The sequence below is a fragment of the Camponotus vicinus genome, unplaced genomic scaffold (assembly GCF_025532165.1).
Source record: "Camponotus vicinus isolate PSW18456_S1 unplaced genomic scaffold, iyCamVici1.0 SCAF_13, whole genome shotgun sequence".
Classification (NCBI taxonomy): Eukaryota; Metazoa; Arthropoda; class Insecta; order Hymenoptera; family Formicidae; genus Camponotus; species Camponotus vicinus.
The window spans coordinates 2,430,017-2,450,765 of NW_028141949.1; the positions used below are offsets into that span (position 1 = coordinate 2,430,017).

Here is a 20,749-nt window from a genome sequence, read left to right on the forward strand (position 1 = left end):
GCGTACATCTCTAGATATTTATTCATTAATGTTCATTGCAAAATCACATATCAATATCAAGGATAATACTCTTATTTACATTTTATCTTGCAGCTCTCACGACAAAAATATCGTTTGATATTATAATTATATTAATAAGCTCTTAGCATAGCAAGAAAAGTTTATTTGAAAAAGATATGTTTTTGCATAGTTAGTCTTAAGACACAGATTTAGAGTAATGAACTTTACGGAGTTACTAAATTTTCATACGATGTAGGCATTGAAAGGCTATATTAGGGGTCCACTGGTTTTCACTTATACTGATATTATATATATAAAAAAAAGGAGTCTTTCAGCGTGATTCACACGAGAAAGAAAAAAATGATGCATTGCGTAGATCTCTAGATATTTATTCATTAATGTTCATTGCAAAATGGCTTACCAATATCGAGGCTAATGCTTTTACTTGCACTTTACCTCGCAACTTCACGACAAAAACAATCGTTTGATTATAATTATATTAATAAGCTCTTAGCATGGCAAGGAAATCAGCATAGCAAAAAAAGTTTATTTGAAAGAGACATGTATTTTTGCATAGTTTTTGTATAGTCTTAAGACACAGATTTAGAGCAATGAACTTACGGAGTTACTAAATTATCATACGATGTTGGCATTGAAAGGCTGTACTAGGGGCCCAGCTGGTTTTCACTCTGCACATTCACCAGCGTACTACAGTCTGCTTCTTACCGGTGCTAGTCTCATTTCGCTTATAATCATTTTGCCGGTTCGTCATTGAACACTCGAACACTTTTTGACAAAGTTTATCAGGCAGATCTGACTTAATATTGTACATGCAGTATAGAATACAATCGATGATTCAGATGTGATGATTCAAGTGTGATCATAAGTATCGAGAAAGTGCTGTTAATACCACGAGAAAGTGTAATATAAGTCTACGCAGATACCAATAAGACATGGAGAAACTAATAGGACATTACTGAAAAATAAATGCAAAAATGTATGCAAGTGACGAATTAATTCTCACGTTGACAGCCATGATAATTATTACAAAGATATTCTTGTGATGATATCTGCAAATGTGTCACCTGACAGATTTGAACGATGTTGAAATATCACATGTAGTTGCAACTATATTTTGTTGGATTATGTAAGCTGTTGTCAAAGAACAAAAGGTAGGAATACACGTAACATCATAATTATAGATGCTAACTATACAATAATAATTTTAATTTTCACATGGCAAGTTTGAGTTCTGTGATCAAGTTTTGTTAAAATATAAAATATAAATATCACATAATAAAACAAAATTTCTAATATATCTCATTTTTATCTCATTCTATTATATGCATGTAGTAATATGCTTTGCATATATTGTATGTGTATATCTATGCGTGCAGTCAATTTTAAAATACTTAATTGTCTAGATGTTACGTGTGAAAAATCTCGTAAATTTTATGTAATAGATATTTTACGATCTTATTAAGAAATATCTCACATAGTAAATCTTACATACAAAATGTTAAAATATTATATAAGAGATATATATTATGTTTATATTATACAATAAAAATATTTTAATATAATTTTGTACATCATTTTCTTATGAGATCAATATATTCATTAATAAATAATTTACTTATATGATATTTATAACATATAGACTTTTTATGGATTCAACAATAACATTTTTTAATGAAATTTTCATAAAAAGTCTCTTAAACAGAACCTTTTAACAAATAGAAACTATGCATCATATGTGATATCAAGGATTTTATATTAACATGTAGCAAAATCAAGAATGAGAAATATTTGTCTTTTATAGAGAAATATAAAAATTTACATATAATTTTTTAATATAATATAAACATATAAAATATAACAATCTCTCATATAATGTTTTAACATTTACTGATATAAACTAATCTTTTTAGAAAAAGACTGATTTAATTTTGCATACGCACGTCAAGTCGAGTGGAAATCCCAAGACCTTAATATTTTATTAAAAAACCACACGATAAAGAATAAGCAAGAAGAAAAGAACAACTTACATGCGATATTGAAAGAAATAAGCATTTCGTTTTTGTTAGTAAAGTTAATTAATAATTTGCTTTCAGGAGACTTATTTGTTCCACTAACGCTTGAAAGAATAATTGTCCGATGACATGCATTTAGATATCACTTGGATTACTGATGTTTGGCGGTGGAAATAAATGGAAATGGCTTCAATATTGACCAATTTATTCGGCACTTCTGTTCTTGGATTCAGTTTAATTCCACTTTTAGCAATCGGTCTTACTATATATAAATACAACAGTCTTGATCCAGAATCACATCCAGAAAATACACAAGAGGTATGAAAAAATTAAAAAATTTTATTAAAAAGGGAGAGAAAAAAAGAAAAAAAAAATATATAAATTTGCGACTACAAATAGCGGAAAAGTTCCCGAAAAATTAATTCATAAAATTACATTTACAAGAAAAAAAGCGTCTATAAACTTGTTACATTACTGCGTCAGTTACTCCAAGTATCTAAAAGAAACATAAACGCGCTCTCTCTTTCTTTATACACATGTATCATAGTCAAACTTAAAAATACTCGAGTATCGGAGACATAATAAATTACAATGCGATTTCAGTTGCTGCAAATATACGATTTCATAGTGATTGGAGGTGGAAGCGCAGGTGCCGTGGTCGCCTCGAGATTGTCAGAGATAGCTAATTGGACAGTGTTACTCTTAGAAGCTGGCGATGATGAAAACGAAATTTCGGATATACCCTTGCTTGCCGGATATACTCAGCTCTCAAAATTTGATTGGAAGTATCAAACCTCGCCATCTACCGCCTATTGTCTCGCTATGATAGGCGACAAGTGTAATTGGCCACGCGGCAAAGTTCTGGGAGGAAGCAGCGTTCTCAACGCTATGATTTACGTTCGTGGTAATCGGCAAGTACAAATACCACTTCCATTATTAGAATTATCACGTTGGAAAAATATGTGTCAAGTTGAAAATTAACGATGAAACGAAAATTGAATATGTGTTTTAGACACGATTACGATAATTGGGCTCGACTAGGTAATAATGGATGGAGTTATGAGGAAGTGCTTCCATATTTTCTCAAATCCGAAGATAATCGAAATCCATACTTAACAAGAACACCTTATCATGAAACAGGAGGTTACCTGACTGTACAAGAACCACCCTGGAAAAGTCCTTTGGCAATCGCTTTCTTGCAAGCTGGGCAAGAAATGGGCTACGAGAATCGCGATATAAACGGATTCAATCAAACTGGTTTCATGTTGACGCAAGCAACGATTCGTCGTGGCAGTCGATGCTCGACGGCGAAGGCTTTTCTACGACCGGTAAAAAATCGATTGAATCTGCACATAGCGATGCAGACTCAGGCTTTAAAGGTGCTCTTTAATGCCGAGAAGAGAGCAATAGGCGTAACATTTCTTCGCGATGGAAAACAAGGAATCGTGAGATGCAGAAGAGAAGTCATCTTATCCGCTGGCGCGATTAATTCGCCTCAATTGCTTATGCTGTCTGGAATCGGTCCCAGCGAACATTTGACTGAGTTTGGCATACCAGTGATATCCGATCTACGAGTTGGAGATAATCTTCAAGATCACGTGGGCCTTGGTGGTCTCACTTTTCTTGTGAACGAGCAAATCACTTTGAAGAGGGAACGCTTTCAGACATTTTCGGTGATGTTCGAATATATCGTGAAAGAGAGAGGACCCATGACCACACCGGGAGTCGAGGGACTGGCCTTTCTTAATACCAAATATGCCAACAAATCTGGTGATTACCCAGACGTGCAGTTTCATTTCGCGCCAAGTTCCGTCAACTCGGACGGCGACCAAATAAAAAAAATCACCGGTCTAAAAGATCGAGTGTATAATACTATGTACAAACCTTTGCGTAATGCTGAAACCTGGTCAATTCTACCGCTTTTGCTGCGGCCCAAGAGCACAGGGTGGATTAGGTTGAAGAGTAAAAATCCTCTGGTTCAGCCGGAAATTATTCCTAATTACTTCACACATAAGGAGGATATAGATGTTCTCGTGGAAGGAATCAAGTTAGCTCTGCAGGTATCTAACACCAGCGCATTTCAACGATTCGGCTCGAGACCTCATACCATTCGCATGCCGGGTTGTCACAAATATGCATTCAATACGTATGAATACTGGGAGTGCGCTGTGCGACATTTTACCTTCACAATTTATCATCCAACGAGTACTTGCAAAATGGGGCCGCAGAGCGATCCTACGGCCGTCGTGGATCCTCGATTAAGGGTTTATGGAGTTAAAGGTCTTAGGATCGTTGATGGTTCCATAATGCCGACCATCGTCAGCGGCAATCCGAATGCGCCGATTATCATGATCGGCGAAAAAGCCAGCGATATTATCAAGGAAGACTGGCGGGTAAAAAAAAGGCGAAGTGTTGAAAGGGGACGAACAAGATTTTTTTCGTCGAAATAAAATTAAGATTTAATTTCGCATTTTTTAGATATAATCAAAATTATCGTGTGTGGAAAAACTACTAATTAAAAAATTTTTTTTTGTTATGTATATAACGTTATTTTAGTTTTTTAAGTTCTTTCGTTAACTTTTTTTTATTTATGTGAATCTAATAGAGATCTTTCCCCCTTTTTTTCTCTCCCTCCTTCCTTCGCATCACTTCCTCTTTCTTCGTTTTTGTTTGCCTTTCTCTCACCTTTCCACCCTCATTTTCTTTATGCACATGCATGTGTGTGAAGAACTGTGTTATAATGCTTTAAATATATGTGACAATTTAAAGATACATTTATAAGAAAGATCAATATGCTGTTTAATGCCTATAAAACATCAAATTGATTATATGAAAATATTTGAAAAATTTCCCTTTTTAGATATTTATAAATGTTAATAAATCATTAACTCTCTTTTCTTTCGTTACCTCTTTCTCTTTTTAATAGAATATATTCTGTACTTTGTATATATTAAAATATTACAAATACATTTAATGTGTTAAAGTCATTAAATTAAACACTTCAATAATAGGTGCCATTTCTTTTGTAATAATACGAAAAATATAATTTATTTTATTAAACTTATTAGAGAGATTTTATTGATCATTTACCACATACACAACATATCTTATGTATCCTATATATAATTTATTAATATGTTAATCCATATAATAATTTTATATTATTTTATATTATATTATATATTTTATTATTTTATTATACATTATATTATATTTTATATCATTTTACATTATAGTTTTATGGTAATTTGTGTGTGTGTTAATCTCTCTCTTGTGTCAATAAAAATTTCTCATGAGTCAATTGGTTTTAACAAAATCGATAATAAAAAAAATACATTATTCATTATTAAAAAAACAAAATTTTTCTCAAGCTTAAGAGCGAGCGCGATAAAGATCAAAATCTCAGAGACAAGATCACATTGACTTTCAAATCGCAAGCAGACGAGTTAAACTTTATATAATACTGCTTCTCGTGTTAAAAATTGTACGTGACGGAATGCACGTTTCACGCAGTCTTATTTTCTATTTCCGTTTCCTCGCTTTCTTATTTGTTAATGCACAATACAATTATAATGTAACATGGACATGCAACCTGTGTATCAATATAGATTTTATTTCCGTCTTTTTGATCATTTAAATATAATTGAAGATATAATTGAAATCTTTAAATATCGCGCTTTCTCTCTTTATGTTCTCAATATGAAAAAAGGCGTTCTGTTATGGATGTAATTTGCTGTTACATTGATATCACGGTCCAATGCACATTACGCAGATTCTTCGGCAATTCTACAAAAAGAAGTTGTCATCAGTGAAAGTAATCAACTATCATTGCATATACATCGAACTAGTTTGTTAAATTTATGCACAAAAATAGTTTATTTGATAGAAGAAAGTGCAATATGATTATATATTTTAATGATTATATATCATATTTTTTAAAATTCTATAATATAAAATATAACATAAAATTCTATAATATGCTATCGTTATTAGTAATGGAAATAAACAATTCCCATATGTGAAGTTGATCTTCAAAAACCACATGTAAAGTTGACTGTTAGAAATTGGAAAATAATCTTAATTAAAATTCAAGGCCAACTTTTTCCCTGTCAAAATTCTATTTTATTTGAAATATTTTTACCTGCCACAGATTTAGTTTTCGAAATATCGGCTGGATTATTTAAAATGCAATGCCCTATGTATGTATAATTATATTGCTATTTATGAGCTCTCCTTTTAGACACATTACAATATTCTGTAAAAATATCTTTCTCTATAAAGTATTCTAAGAGAAATTAATAAGTACCTTTATTCCTTATATGCTATATTTTGTATGTTATTTGCTCATCGCGGAAAAAGATTAGACCATCGTATCCGATCATAGTGAGACTGTATTACCTCTTCTTGCGTGCATGCTGTGTATATATGTGTATGTTTGTATGTATACAAGAAATAGCAATGTTCGTGAGTACCGTTTTGTTACCACACTCCCGCTATAAGGTAGATGTGCGTATAGGTAACTACAGGAAGAAAATACTTTCACTACCAAAGTGCGACTGGGAGTCTTCAGGAAGAACAAGAACATTAGGTACAAGTGGGAATAACGAGGAAGGTGAGAGTGAAATGGATGGAGGTATATCGGTGCAGTACTGTAACGTTCTTCCGACTATCATTACTGGTTCTATCGCAGTCACTCGACAATCGTCTCATTATCCGGCGAGCTCTCAATATTTTGACAATATTTCCAGTAAAATTTTGACAGTAATGTTACACACGTTGCACGAAGTTTTTATCGCGATTGCAATTGTCATCGAATGATTCTCGTGATGAAAATCAGTGCAATCGTAATTGTTGGTAACTCTGTAACTCTTTCTGCTAAGTGAAAAATTCTTAGAGTGATTGTTCAATAATTACGTTTATTCATCAGGCAAAGTGATCAACACAATGTTAAAAGGAGTGTAGATGAGTATCATCAAGATTACAACATTAAGGAAATAATAGGAATATGAATTGCGTTAAAGACAGTATTATGTGTATGTGTAATATATTATATTAATATAATTCTTCTTTTTTTCTAATTACACGCATACTCTTATTACACACTTACTCTTTTCATTTATATAATAAAAAAATTCGTAAGATTATTCTAAACAAAAAATATCAATGAAGCTGATACATACACAAAATAACGATAGATACAATAATGTAAATGTACAATGTTACTTATTCGTGACACATAATGTGTGCTGGATAAATTATCAACATCAAAAAATAAATTATAACATCAAATATTTAAATTTATTAAAATTCTATCTATTCACTCTCTGATTAAAAGAAGTATAATTTTCTATTTTTAAAGACAGTTTAAAATTAATTTTTTCATATCACATCGCAAATGAAAATACAAGAAAGTTTAGTCGTTTTAATATATTTGTATATTCTATTTTATAATATATTTAGTAATTATTTATAATATGAAGAAAAAATATAATGCATAATTTAAATATAAAAATAACAGGTCGATTTAATTTTTGACATTTACGTGACACTTCTGTTGACTTACTGTAAAGCATATTATTTTGCAACTTTGAGTTACGTATGATACGCATTATGATACATAATAATTTTTTTTTAATAATGATATGCAAATATATATATGTCGTTAAGACATTAATTTTTTTGACCTTAAAAACTAGTGATGCAATGTTTTGAATTAAATGTTATAAAAAAATATGACTCTTAGTCAATATACAAGTTTATGTATAAAACAGTTTATATACATATAAAATAATGTTGTATCAATAAACTAATGTTGCTTTAATTTTGCTTTTTTCATGATAATACTATGTATTAGTAATTAAAAAAGTTTCCATTACTTTTTTATAAGAAATCATCATCTTGTGTTATTAAATCTTGCATATGATTGTAATTTGAATACGTAGAGAAAGAAATAAATAACTTATTTAACATATATAATTATATACACTTCTCGATCTACCATTTCTTTTTTTACGACAAAAGATTTACATAACACTTATATGTGCATATAAACTACTTTGCAAATGCGTGCGAAATTGTTAAATCGATCACATAATCAGCAATAAGATGGACAAAGTTCGTTCTATCGTTTTAGCGAAAGTATTTGGTAGTGAAATTATTCACCGAAAGCTATTACATAAGTTACAAATTTTCACATCTTCGGTATAATATAAAAATTAACATGTAAACTTTCACTGCTTATACCTTGACACCTATTTTCACATTTTACAATTTTTAATCTTTTGAAACAGTTTAATTATCATGCATCTTATTTTTACTCCAAAATTAATTATTTGAATCATATAATTAATTTCACATGAAACATAAATGTATCGTAAAATGCATTAAATAAAATCAATACTCATTCTAAACAAAGACATTTTATTTAAATCTGAAACTAATTTGAAACAAAGAAGGACGTATACACACATATACATACGTGCGTACTTAGGCACATTCACATTCTTATGTAGAAAACAGAAAGAATATATGTACATGTATGAATGATGTTAGTAATGTTATTATTATAAGTGCATAATTGCAACGTTTCCATTTTAAACATATTATTTAACTGTTTCCAGTATACTGATATCATATGTGGCATCTTATTTGATGTAATTTGATATTATATTAATTAAATTCTTAACAATTCTCTTTTAATTATAGGTCTAAAAAGCAATTTTTGGAGAAGCATTTTAGGGAAAGCAAGAATAACTTTATTAAACTCATTATTTTTCGCACAGGATATATGTAAAATTTGTCGAATGTATTTTCTACTTTATTGCGCCTTTCTTTGTGTTTTTATAATTTTATTTTTTTGCCATTATTTTTGGAATCCCCATCATATTAAAAAATTATTTTAGTACAAATGCTGTACGTCAAGAATAGCAATTTCAGAAATTGTTTAATACAAGTGGCACTATTTTAATTATTCCAATTGTGCGTCAAAGAAAAAGATTTTTGAGGTTACAAAAAACTGTTTGTCGAAATGAAAGTTACAAAATTAAAATTATTTTATCATGTAGAATAATTATAGGTATTCTCTCTCTCTCTCTCAAAATATTATAAATTAAAAATTTCTTCGTATTTATTATTGTAATTAACTTGTGTTTCTTTCAATTTTTCGGAATTTTGTTCGTTCTTTTAAATTTTCACATATTAAAGAAAATCTATTCCAAGATAGCAATTTGAATAATCCATGGTACTTATTTCTTGTCAATATACTTTATATTTCGAATTAACAAATATCACCAATTTGCCAAATAAAAAAGAAGAAAGAGAAACGGAAATAGACAGCATAATATAACTCCACAAGTCGTCTTGGGAGGAAACAAGTCAAACAAAAGTTTACGCCAGTGAAATACTTTCTCCTTTCCCCGTTATGAGATCACCATTTCGTTTCTCCGCATCCGGACATAACGAGATATTTTGTGCGCTATTTACAAGTGGGTCGAGTCGGCCACCAAACATCTCTCGTGGTTCCTAGTAAATTAAATTCTATTTCGAGATGATACGTCTCGATAGGACATGAGCATCTTTAATTCGCTAAGCAACTCTAGCACTTCCTTGTTCCTCACCGCGTGATACCCACGCCAATTACTTTTCCTTCCGTGATCAGGAACATGTCGCTATTTTATGCCGTCACGAATAAACTTTCAATTATTTTTAATTATATTATCTTGTAGGTTTTAATTTTATTTTTTTTGTAAAGGTAATAAAAGGTTATAATTTTACATATATTTTTATAATGTTCTGACTAAAAACATAATAATTAATAATAAATTATTAATATCTAGATTTCCTATTGCATAACAACTTTATAATTACAAAAATAACAGTATCGTGATAATAAGAATTTTATAGATGTGTCTAATGTCAAATTTTCACGGAAATTTATATGGAAATTGCATATCCATCTAAAAAGTCTAGTATATTATTTACATATAGTCTTTGTGTGCAATTTGCAAATAATATATTTCGCAATTATTTTCTATGGACTATAAGTAAACATTATTGTGTCCGTTCATATTTATCGAGAACTTTCAATAATATTTAAGATTATTGAGATTCAAAAATATCTTTATACTACTATAACTTTCCATATATTTTCCAAATAAAGTTACTTCATCGATTGAAGTGAAAAGAATTTTGAGTAAGAATTTGTTTGCAAATCTGACTAAACTTTCTTCTAGTGCTTTTTAACAATAAATACTGTTCACTTATAAATATCGCTTATTTTACAGGCACTGTAGATAGGTACTAGATTAATAGACAAAATTCGCCATGAAAATATATATATTGCCGTTAAATTTTTTTCCTAGTTCCATATTATAAAATTTAATTCAATATGTTTCAATACTTATTTTCAAATCGGGACATAGCTTTTAATGCACAATTAATTTTTATGTGCGTATGCACATATGCACGCACGCATATATATATACACGTATACACACACATACATATATACACGCATCACAAATTGAATTCTTCATTTAAATCAAAATATGTTTTTTGAAAACATTTTTTAAAAATAACATCAATATTTACTGTCTATGTTTTTGTTCCATTATTTTTATTTAATTTTTTGTTATTGCAGGATGAATAATGATACGGCAAAAAATGATGTTTCACCGAAATTAATTGAAATATCATGAAGAATACATTTGATGTACCTTTGGACATTCACGGGTTTGGAAAGGTCGGCATGCGGTCACCTGAAGTTTCATTATGACAACCAATAAAAAAATTAAAGGGGAAGAGACAACAAGGATAGAATATTACAAAAAATTGGCGTAATAGAATTGCTTTCGTTAAAATGGTTTTCAGTACAATAGTAGTGACGTCAGCCTTGAAGGGTGCTATTAGCTTGATGGGTACAGGTTTATGGCTAGTGCCATTGTTAATCGCGGGCCTCTCTTATTATCATTATGATCAATTAGATCCCGAAAGTCGACCTATCGATAGGTACCCTCTATATTCTAATTATGATTTCATTGTGGTTGGCGGTGGATCAGCTGGAGCAGTAGTTGCCAGTCGGCTCTCAGAAATATCTGACTGGAACGTGTTATTATTGGAGGCTGGTCCGGATGAAAATGAAATCACGGACGTGCCATCTCTGGCCGCGTATCTGCAACTGACCAAACTGGATTGGAAATATAAGACTGAACCCACGGGTAAGGCTTGTCTAGCTATGAAAGGTGGTCGTTGCAACTGGCCACGTGGTAAAGTTTTAGGCGGTAGTAGCGTTCTTAATTATATGTTATACGTACGCGGTAATAAATATGATTACGATCATTGGGAATCGCTAGGCAACTCCGGCTGGGGATATAAGCAAGTTCTTTATTACTTCAAAAAATCGGAAGATAATAGAAATCCATATCTACAGAAAAGTCCCTATCATGCAACTAATGGTTATTTAACAGTTCAAGAATCGCCATGGAAGACACCTTTGGTAGTAGCTTTTATTCAAGCGGGCGTTGAAATGGGATACGAGAATAGAGATATAAATGGCGAACGACAAACAGGTTTTATGATATCTCAGGGAACTATTCGTAGAGGAAACAGATGCTCCACCGCAAAGGCTTTTTTACGACCTGTTCGATTGCGTAGGAATATTCATACGGCTATAAATAGCCATGTAACGAAAATCATAATCGATCCATTGACAATGAGAGCAATAGGCGTCGAATTCGTCAGAGACGGTCGCAAACAGATGGTGAGAGCGCGGAAGGAAGTAATATTGTCAGCAGGTGCCATCAATAGTCCTCAAATACTGATGTTGTCGGGAATCGGACCAAAGGAGCATTTACGACACATTGGTATTCCTGTTATTAAAGATCTTCGGGTCGGCGACAATCTTCAAGATCACGTAGGCATGGGCGGTTTGACATTCCTAATCGATAAACCAGTTGCTATAGTTCAGGATCGTTTTCAAGCGGCTCCAATGACGATGCACTACGTGGTCAATGGCAGAGGTCCAATGACGACCTTGGGTGGTGTTGAAGGTTACGCCTTTGTTAATACAAAATATGCTAATTATTCGATCGACTATCCGGATTTGCAATTTCACATGGCGCCAGCTTCTATTAATTCTGACGCGGGAGTACAAGTTCGGAAAATTTTTGGATTGACAGACGAAGTGTATAACACTGTATACAGGCCAATTACCAACAAAGACGCTTGGACCCTTATACCTGTGTTGTTGAGGCCCAAGTCTCGTGGCACTATACGATTGAAAAATTCTAATCCCTTCCACAGTCCTCTTATCAACGCAAATTACTTTTCCGACCCCATGGACATCGCTGTTCTGGTAGAAGGTGTGAAAATTGCCATTAAAATCAGTGAAGCAAAAGTCTTCAAGCAATTCGGTTCGAGAATTCATCGTATCAAATTGCCAGGATGTAAACACTTCAAGTTCGGTTCGGATGCCTATTGGGAATGTCATATTCGACATATTTCTGAAACAATTTATCACCCTGTTGGCACTGCCAAGATGGGACCGCCAACCGATCCTACAGCTGTAGTAGATCCAAGATTAAGAGTTTATGGTATTACGGGTCTTCGAGTCATCGACGCGTCTATCATGCCAACAATATGCAGTGGCAATACAAATGCTCCTGTTATTATGATCGGCGAGAAAGGTGCCGATCTCATTAAGCAAGATTGGTTGCGATCATTATCGGGAAATAATCACGAAAGTGTGCACTAATAAAAAGTGAATTGATCAGAAAAAAACACTATTCATGAATTTTGATGCTAGATAGAAAAAAATATATAATAGAGAAAAATTTTTAATTTTGATATATCTGAATAATGATTAATTGAATTTTGATATATCTAAATATATGATTGATTGAATATTTATTTTTGAGTTATAATATTTCAATATCATGTGTATTATGTGCAATAAAATCGTACCAAATCGTATCAGGCAATATATATGAATAATTTTGATTGATAATGTATAATAATAAATATCACGCAATTAAAAAAATTAAAAACGTTTTAGTGATAAGTCTTTACAAGCTAGTTCAAGGCGCAGAATTACGATTATATAGAAACAATTAATTATAGTATGCATCTCAGGTACTATCTTTTTTATTAAAGTTTTTCAATTTTCTCATGTGCTATATAATATATTCTAGTATATACCAAATAAGTTAATATATAAGTTTCATTATTTTTAAATATAAATGATATTGAAAAAATAATTTTATTTTGCAGCATTACACACATATATACATGCGCGCGATATACATACCTGCGCATGTACACACACATATATACAAAATGTCCTGTAATTTAGAGTTAATGGAAAAGATATTTTTACATGAAAAAACAAATTAAACATAATATTTTTAGAATAACATTTTTCGCTTTGAAAAAAAAGACTAAAATTTGGGAAATATATGATATATTCATGCTTTTTTAAACTTTAACATGTGATTCTAAATATCTTTAATAACCAAGCTTTAATAAAGAGAAAGATGCTAAATTATTTATTTAAATAAATGGTATTAAACATCTACTATGATCAATGGAATTTCATTTATATTTTTGTTTTGTGGCTTAAAACCAACTGATTTCTGAATAATTCACACATAATATTATTTTTTTGCTTAGTATGTACATATGTATGCAAATTTATGCTACAAGTTATTGTACATCTTGTATATGTGTGTACGTAGAATTTACAAAATAAGACTCCAAAGCCCAACGAATAGTGATCTAGTATATCATAGTGATAAAGAAATGTCATATATAAATATAAATCTACAAATGCTTTCTAAATAATAATTTTAAAGTGTTCACTTACAGGAAATGAAAAAGAAAAAATTCTAAAGAAATATTTTTAATAAGAACTGTTATGGTCAATAAATCGATAGAGGAGGAAAGAAATTGGTAAAATGATCTGTATATTTTCTACTCGATTTCTTTGGTTGAAGATGTTGCACATATTTTGTATCGAAATTGCCAATCTAATCTTCACAGTCGCATTGTTGAGGATTGTCTAACAATATAAAATATTTAAGGAACTTTCGTATGTTGTGTGTTCAAGGAAGCCATTTAAAAATTTTTTCCAAGTAAAAACTTTGAAAACTTAAATTTTTAATATTTTTTGGTAAATTGAAAATATGTATATATACTCTATCTATGTATGTGCGTGTCTATATTATTTATGTATGTATGCGTGCGCGTATGTATGCGTATGTATGTATGTAATATAAAATTTTTTATGATTTACTATTATTTTAGAGTTAAAATTTAAAACGGCGAATCTTTAATATAAAAAGACACAGAAATATACTTTTTAGAGAAGTTTGACGAATTCAGGGAAAACTTTAAGACATTTACTGAAAAAAGGATAATCTAATGTATTATCTAATCGGATTAAAATTGAACATACGTATTTTTTATATGCTAATATCATGCATTTATTAAAATTGGAAAACTTACATTTAAACTTACACTCTCGATCTATTATGTACTATATGTAAATATGTATATAGCACATATATATAAACAAGTGTGATTATGGTTCTGTATTACTTTGTGACTTATTAGTATGAAATGTTAAGCCAATTTGCAAATGAACTGAATGATCTTAAAAGTTGTTAAATTGTTTATGTTTATGGTGTGTTCTTTGTTTATTTTTATAATAATGTTATGAAATAAAAAATAAAAAGTATTTTTCCTTTTATATATATGTATATTCTCTCCTTATTTTCCGTATATTTTATAATGATATTTCTTATAAATACAAATAATAAAATATGCAATAAATAATTTTGAATTTGTAACAATACTTTTTTACAACTTTTATTATTTAAAAAAAAATTTCTACTTCTAGTCCTGCATGAAGTTATAATTTTAGTTCAAAAAAGTGCTTTATGATAATTAAATGCATAAAAAATAAGAGGCCAACAATATGGACTTACTAATTTTATATTTTTGTTAAATGAGAATTGATAATATTATTTTTAGATCAATTTAAATTACAATATTTTTTCGTAAAATTTTTAGGATTCTTTCACGAAAGCGAGATATCTAACAAAATTTTTTTCATGCATCGGAATCTAAACAATTTCTATTCGAAAAATGAAATTTTATTGAGAAAAATTTTATTGAAAATTTTGGATAATTCAAAACTTCTATTAAAAATATCATGTTAAATTGATTTGAACAAAATAGTTTTGAAATAATGTAATAAAAATTTTTACTAATACATATTTACTAATATCTTTTTACACTATACTATACTGCCTAAAATGCCTTTTCATTTCAAAAATATTTTCTTTTACATATTATCTGGCCAATTTAAAAACAATTTTTCCTAAGCAAAAATTTGAGATATCAATAATTGTTAAACTATAAACGATTGAAAAAAAAGGGCTTTTCGCAAACTAAACTTTATGGAAAATTAAAAGATCAATACAACTATATTTTTCAGTTAATTTCAAATTTATTTTAAAATTACACATACATATGCACATATAAAGTAAATTTGCAGTTTCTTTGCATGTACTTTTTTTTCTATGTAAGTATTGTAGTTTAAATTGTAAATTAATGTATATATGTATGTATATAGTAATGTATACGACAATAAAATACATGATATTTTATATTTGCATATTGCAATCAACGTGTTTCAATTCTCTCTCTCTCTCTCTGCGTGCGTGTACACATGTATATACGAGATTGTACGTAAGACTCAACAATTTTTTAACGTTATCGTTTTTCTTTGTAATATTAATAAAGGTTTTTAATAATTATAAATAATTAAAGTAGTGATCCACTTGTAATATTAATAAACAGATATCCACATATGCGCAATAATTAATCACTCATAAAAAAAAGTAAAAATATTTGTATAAACTCGGAATTTAAATGATACTGATACATAACATCGCATCTATTATAATTTTACATAAGATTAAAGTCTACAATGATAATTGACAGCATTATTGAAGAGTGCGAGAAAAGATCAGAATATTTAACGATTAAACATTTGTTATAATACGCGTGAAAAATGTCTTGTAATAGCGAATATATGTTTATTCAATGTTATGACAATTCATATGACATAATTAAACGTGTTTTATTTTCTTATTATCCTTTATATTATCGATTGAATATCTCTTATCTTTGATATTGTTTAAATATGTAAGTAATATTTTTATAATAGTATTTCTTTTTCAAATGTCAACATTAACAATCGATTATTAATTCCATGTTTCGTGCTTAATATATTTGTTATATTTATTATTTTCTTATTTGTACGATAGTAGTTTCTGTAAACATTTAAAAACATTCAAACTATTTTAAGATTTCATTACATTCATGAAGTATTATCTTCATAATAATATAACGATATCACAAGCATAATTATGATCAAAAGTGTATAAAGAGCGAATCACTATTAAGTGCTATTATGTTTTTTATATACAAGTCTTTAGAATTCGCGATGAATGATGCGACTATCTTGACCATTATATTGCGTTATTTTATCAAGTTATCCTTGATACAAGTCTGCGTATACAGTGACACCTATAAATACATGAATTTCAATGTCAGTATATATATATTCGGACATTCAGATGCAGCTCTCTTATTGTATGTGCCCCACTCAACACGTTTCATCCGCTTAGATATGTTGAGCAAGTTGCAGATAGTCCTTCGCCTTCTTAGTATCGCTGCAATGATCGTTCCGATACAATCGGACAGACAATCTTCATCGAAACGGTTTCGTAATCTGTACAGCGATGATGTAAATATATCGAATGTAACAAATGTCTTCAGAGCGAGTGCCGGACTTTTGAACTTTTTAGACCAGGGTCAACGTTATCTAAATAAGGAATTACCGGATATTACCCCTAAATTCGAAGATGTATACGATTTTGTGGTGATTGGTGCCGGTACGGCTGGTGCTGCGATAGCCGCGAGATTGAGTGAAATTTCTCAGGTCAAGGTATTATTGATCGAAGCTGGATCTAATGAGAATTTGATCATGGACATTCCGTTAAGCGCTCACTTTCTACAGCTAAGTAATGACGTTAATTGGAAATATCGAACCAAGCCATCCAACAAATATTGTCTCGGTATGAAAGATAACAGTTGTAACTGGCCGAGGGGAAAAGTGATGGGCGGCAGCAGCGTGTTAAACTATATGATTGCTACCAGAGGCGGCGCCGAGGATTACGATCGCTGGGCTAAAATGGGAAATGAAGGTTGGGCTTACAAAGACGTTCTCAAATACTTCAAGAAAATGGAAACAATCGATATTCCGGAATTGAAATCGGATACTATCTATCATGGAAATAAGGGACCATTGCACATCACTTACCCACCTTTTCATACAGTATTAGCAGAGGCTTTCTTAAAATCTGGCAAAGAGCTAAAATATCCAATAGTAGATTACAACGGAAAGGATATAATAGGATTTTCATATTTGCAGAGCACGATTAAAAACGGTATGCGCATGAGCAGTAATAGAGCATACCTATACCCTATACATGATCGCAAAAATCTTCACGTGACTCAAAAAAGCATGGTGAGAAAAGTGTTAATAGATCGTCGTACAAATCGAACGATTGGTGTAGAGTTTACTAAATATGGTCGGATTATATCCGTGTTCGCAAGGAAAGAAGTAATATTATGCGCGGGTGCTATTGGATCGCCTCAATTACTAATGTTGTCCGGCATTGGACCGGCTAAACATCTCACCAAACTCGGCATAGATGTTGTTCGAAATGCGCCGGTCGGGGAAAATTTGATGGATCATGTGGCCTTTGGTGGACTGACATGGATGATGAATGAACCAATAAGCATAAAAATGCAGGACATGCTCAATCCTATGCATCCATATCTAGCGGATTTCTTAACAAAACAATCGGGACCATTTACAGTTCCGGGTGCATGTGAGGCTCTTGGTTTCATCAATACTAAGCATCCAGAAAAACACAGCGGCTTACCGGATATAGAATTATTGTTTATCGGTGGTGGTTTCAAAGGAGATCTTCTTCTTCCGATTGTAATGGGTTTGAATCCCGAAATGGTTCAAATATGGAATAAATATCTCTATAAATATGGCTGGACGATAATGCCAATGCTGTTGAAACCAAAGAGTCGTGGACGGATAAGATTATTGGCTAACGATGTTAATGTTAAACCTGAAATTGTGCCAAATTACTTCGATGATGTGGAGGATATCAAGACGATGATTGCTGGTATTAAGGTTGCGATAAAAATCGGTCAAACGAAGGCGATGCAGATGTTTGATTCGCAATTGTCTAATGATACTTTTCCCGAATGTGAAGATTACACTTATGATTCCTTTGCTTATTGGGAATGTGCAATCAGAACGATTTCTTGTACTATCTATCATTACTCCGGTACTTGTAAGATGGGGCCGAGAGGGGACCCAACTGCTGTCGTCGATCCTAAATTAAAGGTATTTGAAGGACACGATAAGATATTTATAAAGTACAGTATATATTATAATCTACAATGTTTATATATAAATTTATGAATTTACACAATTTTGTAAGCTAATGTTTTGCATAGGTAATCGGTGTTCAAGGATTGAGAGTAGCAGATGCATCTATCATGCCTGAAATTATAGCGGGGCATACAAACATACCTATTTATATGATTGCCGAAAAACTAGCAGATATGGTTAAAGAAGAATGGGGATACTTGAAGAAGTCACAATCGTGATATATTTTACCAAATTTTTATACTAATTTTCACGCGTAATATTTTATAAATAATCAAAGTTGTAGATAAAATGCTCAATTAAAATAAAGTTAGGCAAAACTCATTCGATTAATGACGAAAAGAATGATTCTAAAAAATATTAAAAAAGAAAACGAAGAAAAAAAAACAAGTTCTATTTAAATTATTTCATTTAAGTTATTCAAGTTATTTCAAGTAATTTCTTCATATTGTATTTAAATGATTAAAACAATTATTTCATTATTATTTATAACATTTATGTTAAAGAAAACACAGAGAAAAATTAAGGTTAATAAGGTTATAAAATTAAGATTAAAAAATTATTTTCAAAAAAATACATTTAAAGAATCTTCATTAAATTCATACATCAAAATATTTATTTATTATAAATACCACAAATAGGAGAAAAAAATAGATATATATGAATATGAATATTTATTTGTAAAATATTGTTTTAATAAGATAATAAAAATAATAAAAATTTTTATGAAAGAATAATAGTCTAATTTTTACGCCGATTATCTTTGCTGTATTGTACTATATTATTATTTGTTATTAATTTCATTAATTTATAAGTAGTGTAAATTAGAACACTATCTTCACAATCAAATATTCAATCTTCTCAATTTTCTCAAATTAACTTTAAATAATGCATTATTACATATTAAAGTGTTTTATTTCTAGCAATGATAGAAGACGAAAAATAATAGATCGAATTTGCAAATATTTTAGATTTATATATACATAATTCAAAGTGCAATACTTTTAAATATTATTTATATTCTGATTTAATTTTTTAATTTTTATTATTTTGAATCTTAGAAGCTAATTTGTTTAAAGTCAAAACGGTTAAAAGAATATTTTTCTACCTTATCATATATTATAAACGCCAGTAAAAATAGGGATATATGAGAAAAAGTCAACGAGTCTTATTCGGTCAATGCGAGCGGCAGAATCCGTGGCAATGACATTGACGCATATTCTGTGAAGAGAACACTCATATTTCTCAGCCCAACGAATAATTGCTAGAAAACAATATTCGTGGACTAGAAAAATGTATGAGGTGCGAGTGGCTGAATCGGGAATCAAACCCGAGTCTTTCGCTTTCCGGGCAACTGCTCTAAATCACTGAACTATTCAGACCTCATACCTAATGCTGCTTTTAACATAGCGATTCCTGAGCGATGTTCTCACTCGTATGCAATGCCGATTGCCACGAAGGATACCTAAAAGGTCGTTTGCTGACCAAAGTTGCTAAACCAATTGCTATTTTTAACCAAAATAAGTAGAATTCTCTTGATGTTATCTTGAAATACGGAATAAAATCAAGAGTATTTGTATGCGTATTTCACAATATATGCATATATTAAAATTAGCAAAATTCATGTCCTCCGATTAATACAAATTCATCTAAAAATATAATATGAAATGTCTTTATTAATTTATATTTTTGCAAATTCTAAGTGCTTGATATCATTTTCCCAATAGATTTTTTTCAAGCATTTTTTGAGCATCAAAATTGTATTCATTTTATTTTATTTAAACTATTATATATGTATAAAAGGAAATAATAATACATTTTGCTAAATTTGTTGTAATATATTTTGCTAAATAATAATACATTTTGCTAAATTTTTATAAAGAAGATTATGATATAACAAAAGTTTTTGATTTCTTCATGTTTTATTAAAAAATTCTTATTAATTAATTCTTTAAACAATTTCAAATTTACTATTGAATTCATTTCAGACAAAATAGGTCAAGAAAATTATCGAAAAAAATATCGCTTTCTCTATTTTATTCTAATATTATTTTTATATCTTTTAAATGAAAATTGTAATAAAAAAGAGAAAAAAATAGTGTAATTTATATTTTCAGAATGTATGAAGTAAAATTTCACACATATGTGTATATCAATGTATAATAATATATTATTAACT

The 20,749-nt window shown here is 30.2% G+C and overlaps 3 protein-coding genes and 1 pseudogene across 6 annotated transcripts in view; 3 read left to right on the forward strand and 1 right to left on the reverse strand.

Moving 5' to 3' along the window:
* The window catches only part of Flo2 (flotillin-2), a 51,916-nt gene that overhangs the window by 17,886 nt on the left and 13,281 nt on the right, over window positions 1–20,749 (reverse strand). The gene's annotated exons all lie outside the window — the stretch shown is intronic.
* LOC145964166 (glucose dehydrogenase [FAD, quinone]-like) lies at window positions 502–4,816 on the forward strand. 2 transcript variants are annotated; one of them, XM_083086623.1, is made up of 4 exons: window positions 502–1,172; window positions 2,115–2,351; window positions 2,637–2,944; window positions 3,046–4,816. In XM_083086623.1, the coding sequence occupies exons 2-4, from the start codon at window positions 2,211–2,213 to the stop codon at window positions 4,481–4,483; spliced, it is 1,887 nt and encodes a 628-aa protein (XP_082942749.1). In that variant the 5' UTR covers window positions 502–1,172; window positions 2,115–2,210; the 3' UTR covers window positions 4,484–4,816. The 2 variants fall into 2 exon arrangements, with proteins under 2 accessions (XP_082942749.1, XP_082942748.1); XM_083086622.1 differs by having other exon boundaries at window positions 2,173–2,351.
* On the forward strand, window positions 6,893–13,000 carry LOC145964128 (glucose dehydrogenase [FAD, quinone] pseudogene; annotated as a pseudogene). The gene is made up of 2 exons (XR_014436348.1): window positions 6,893–7,066; window positions 10,672–13,000. The product of XR_014436348.1 is annotated as a glucose dehydrogenase [FAD, quinone] pseudogene (transcript).
* On the forward strand, window positions 16,678–18,894 carry LOC145964127 (glucose dehydrogenase [FAD, quinone]-like). The gene is made up of 2 exons (XM_083086554.1): window positions 16,678–18,525; window positions 18,639–18,894. The coding sequence occupies exons 1-2, from the start codon at window positions 16,726–16,728 to the stop codon at window positions 18,789–18,791; spliced, it is 1,953 nt and encodes a 650-aa protein (XP_082942680.1). The 5' UTR covers window positions 16,678–16,725; the 3' UTR covers window positions 18,792–18,894.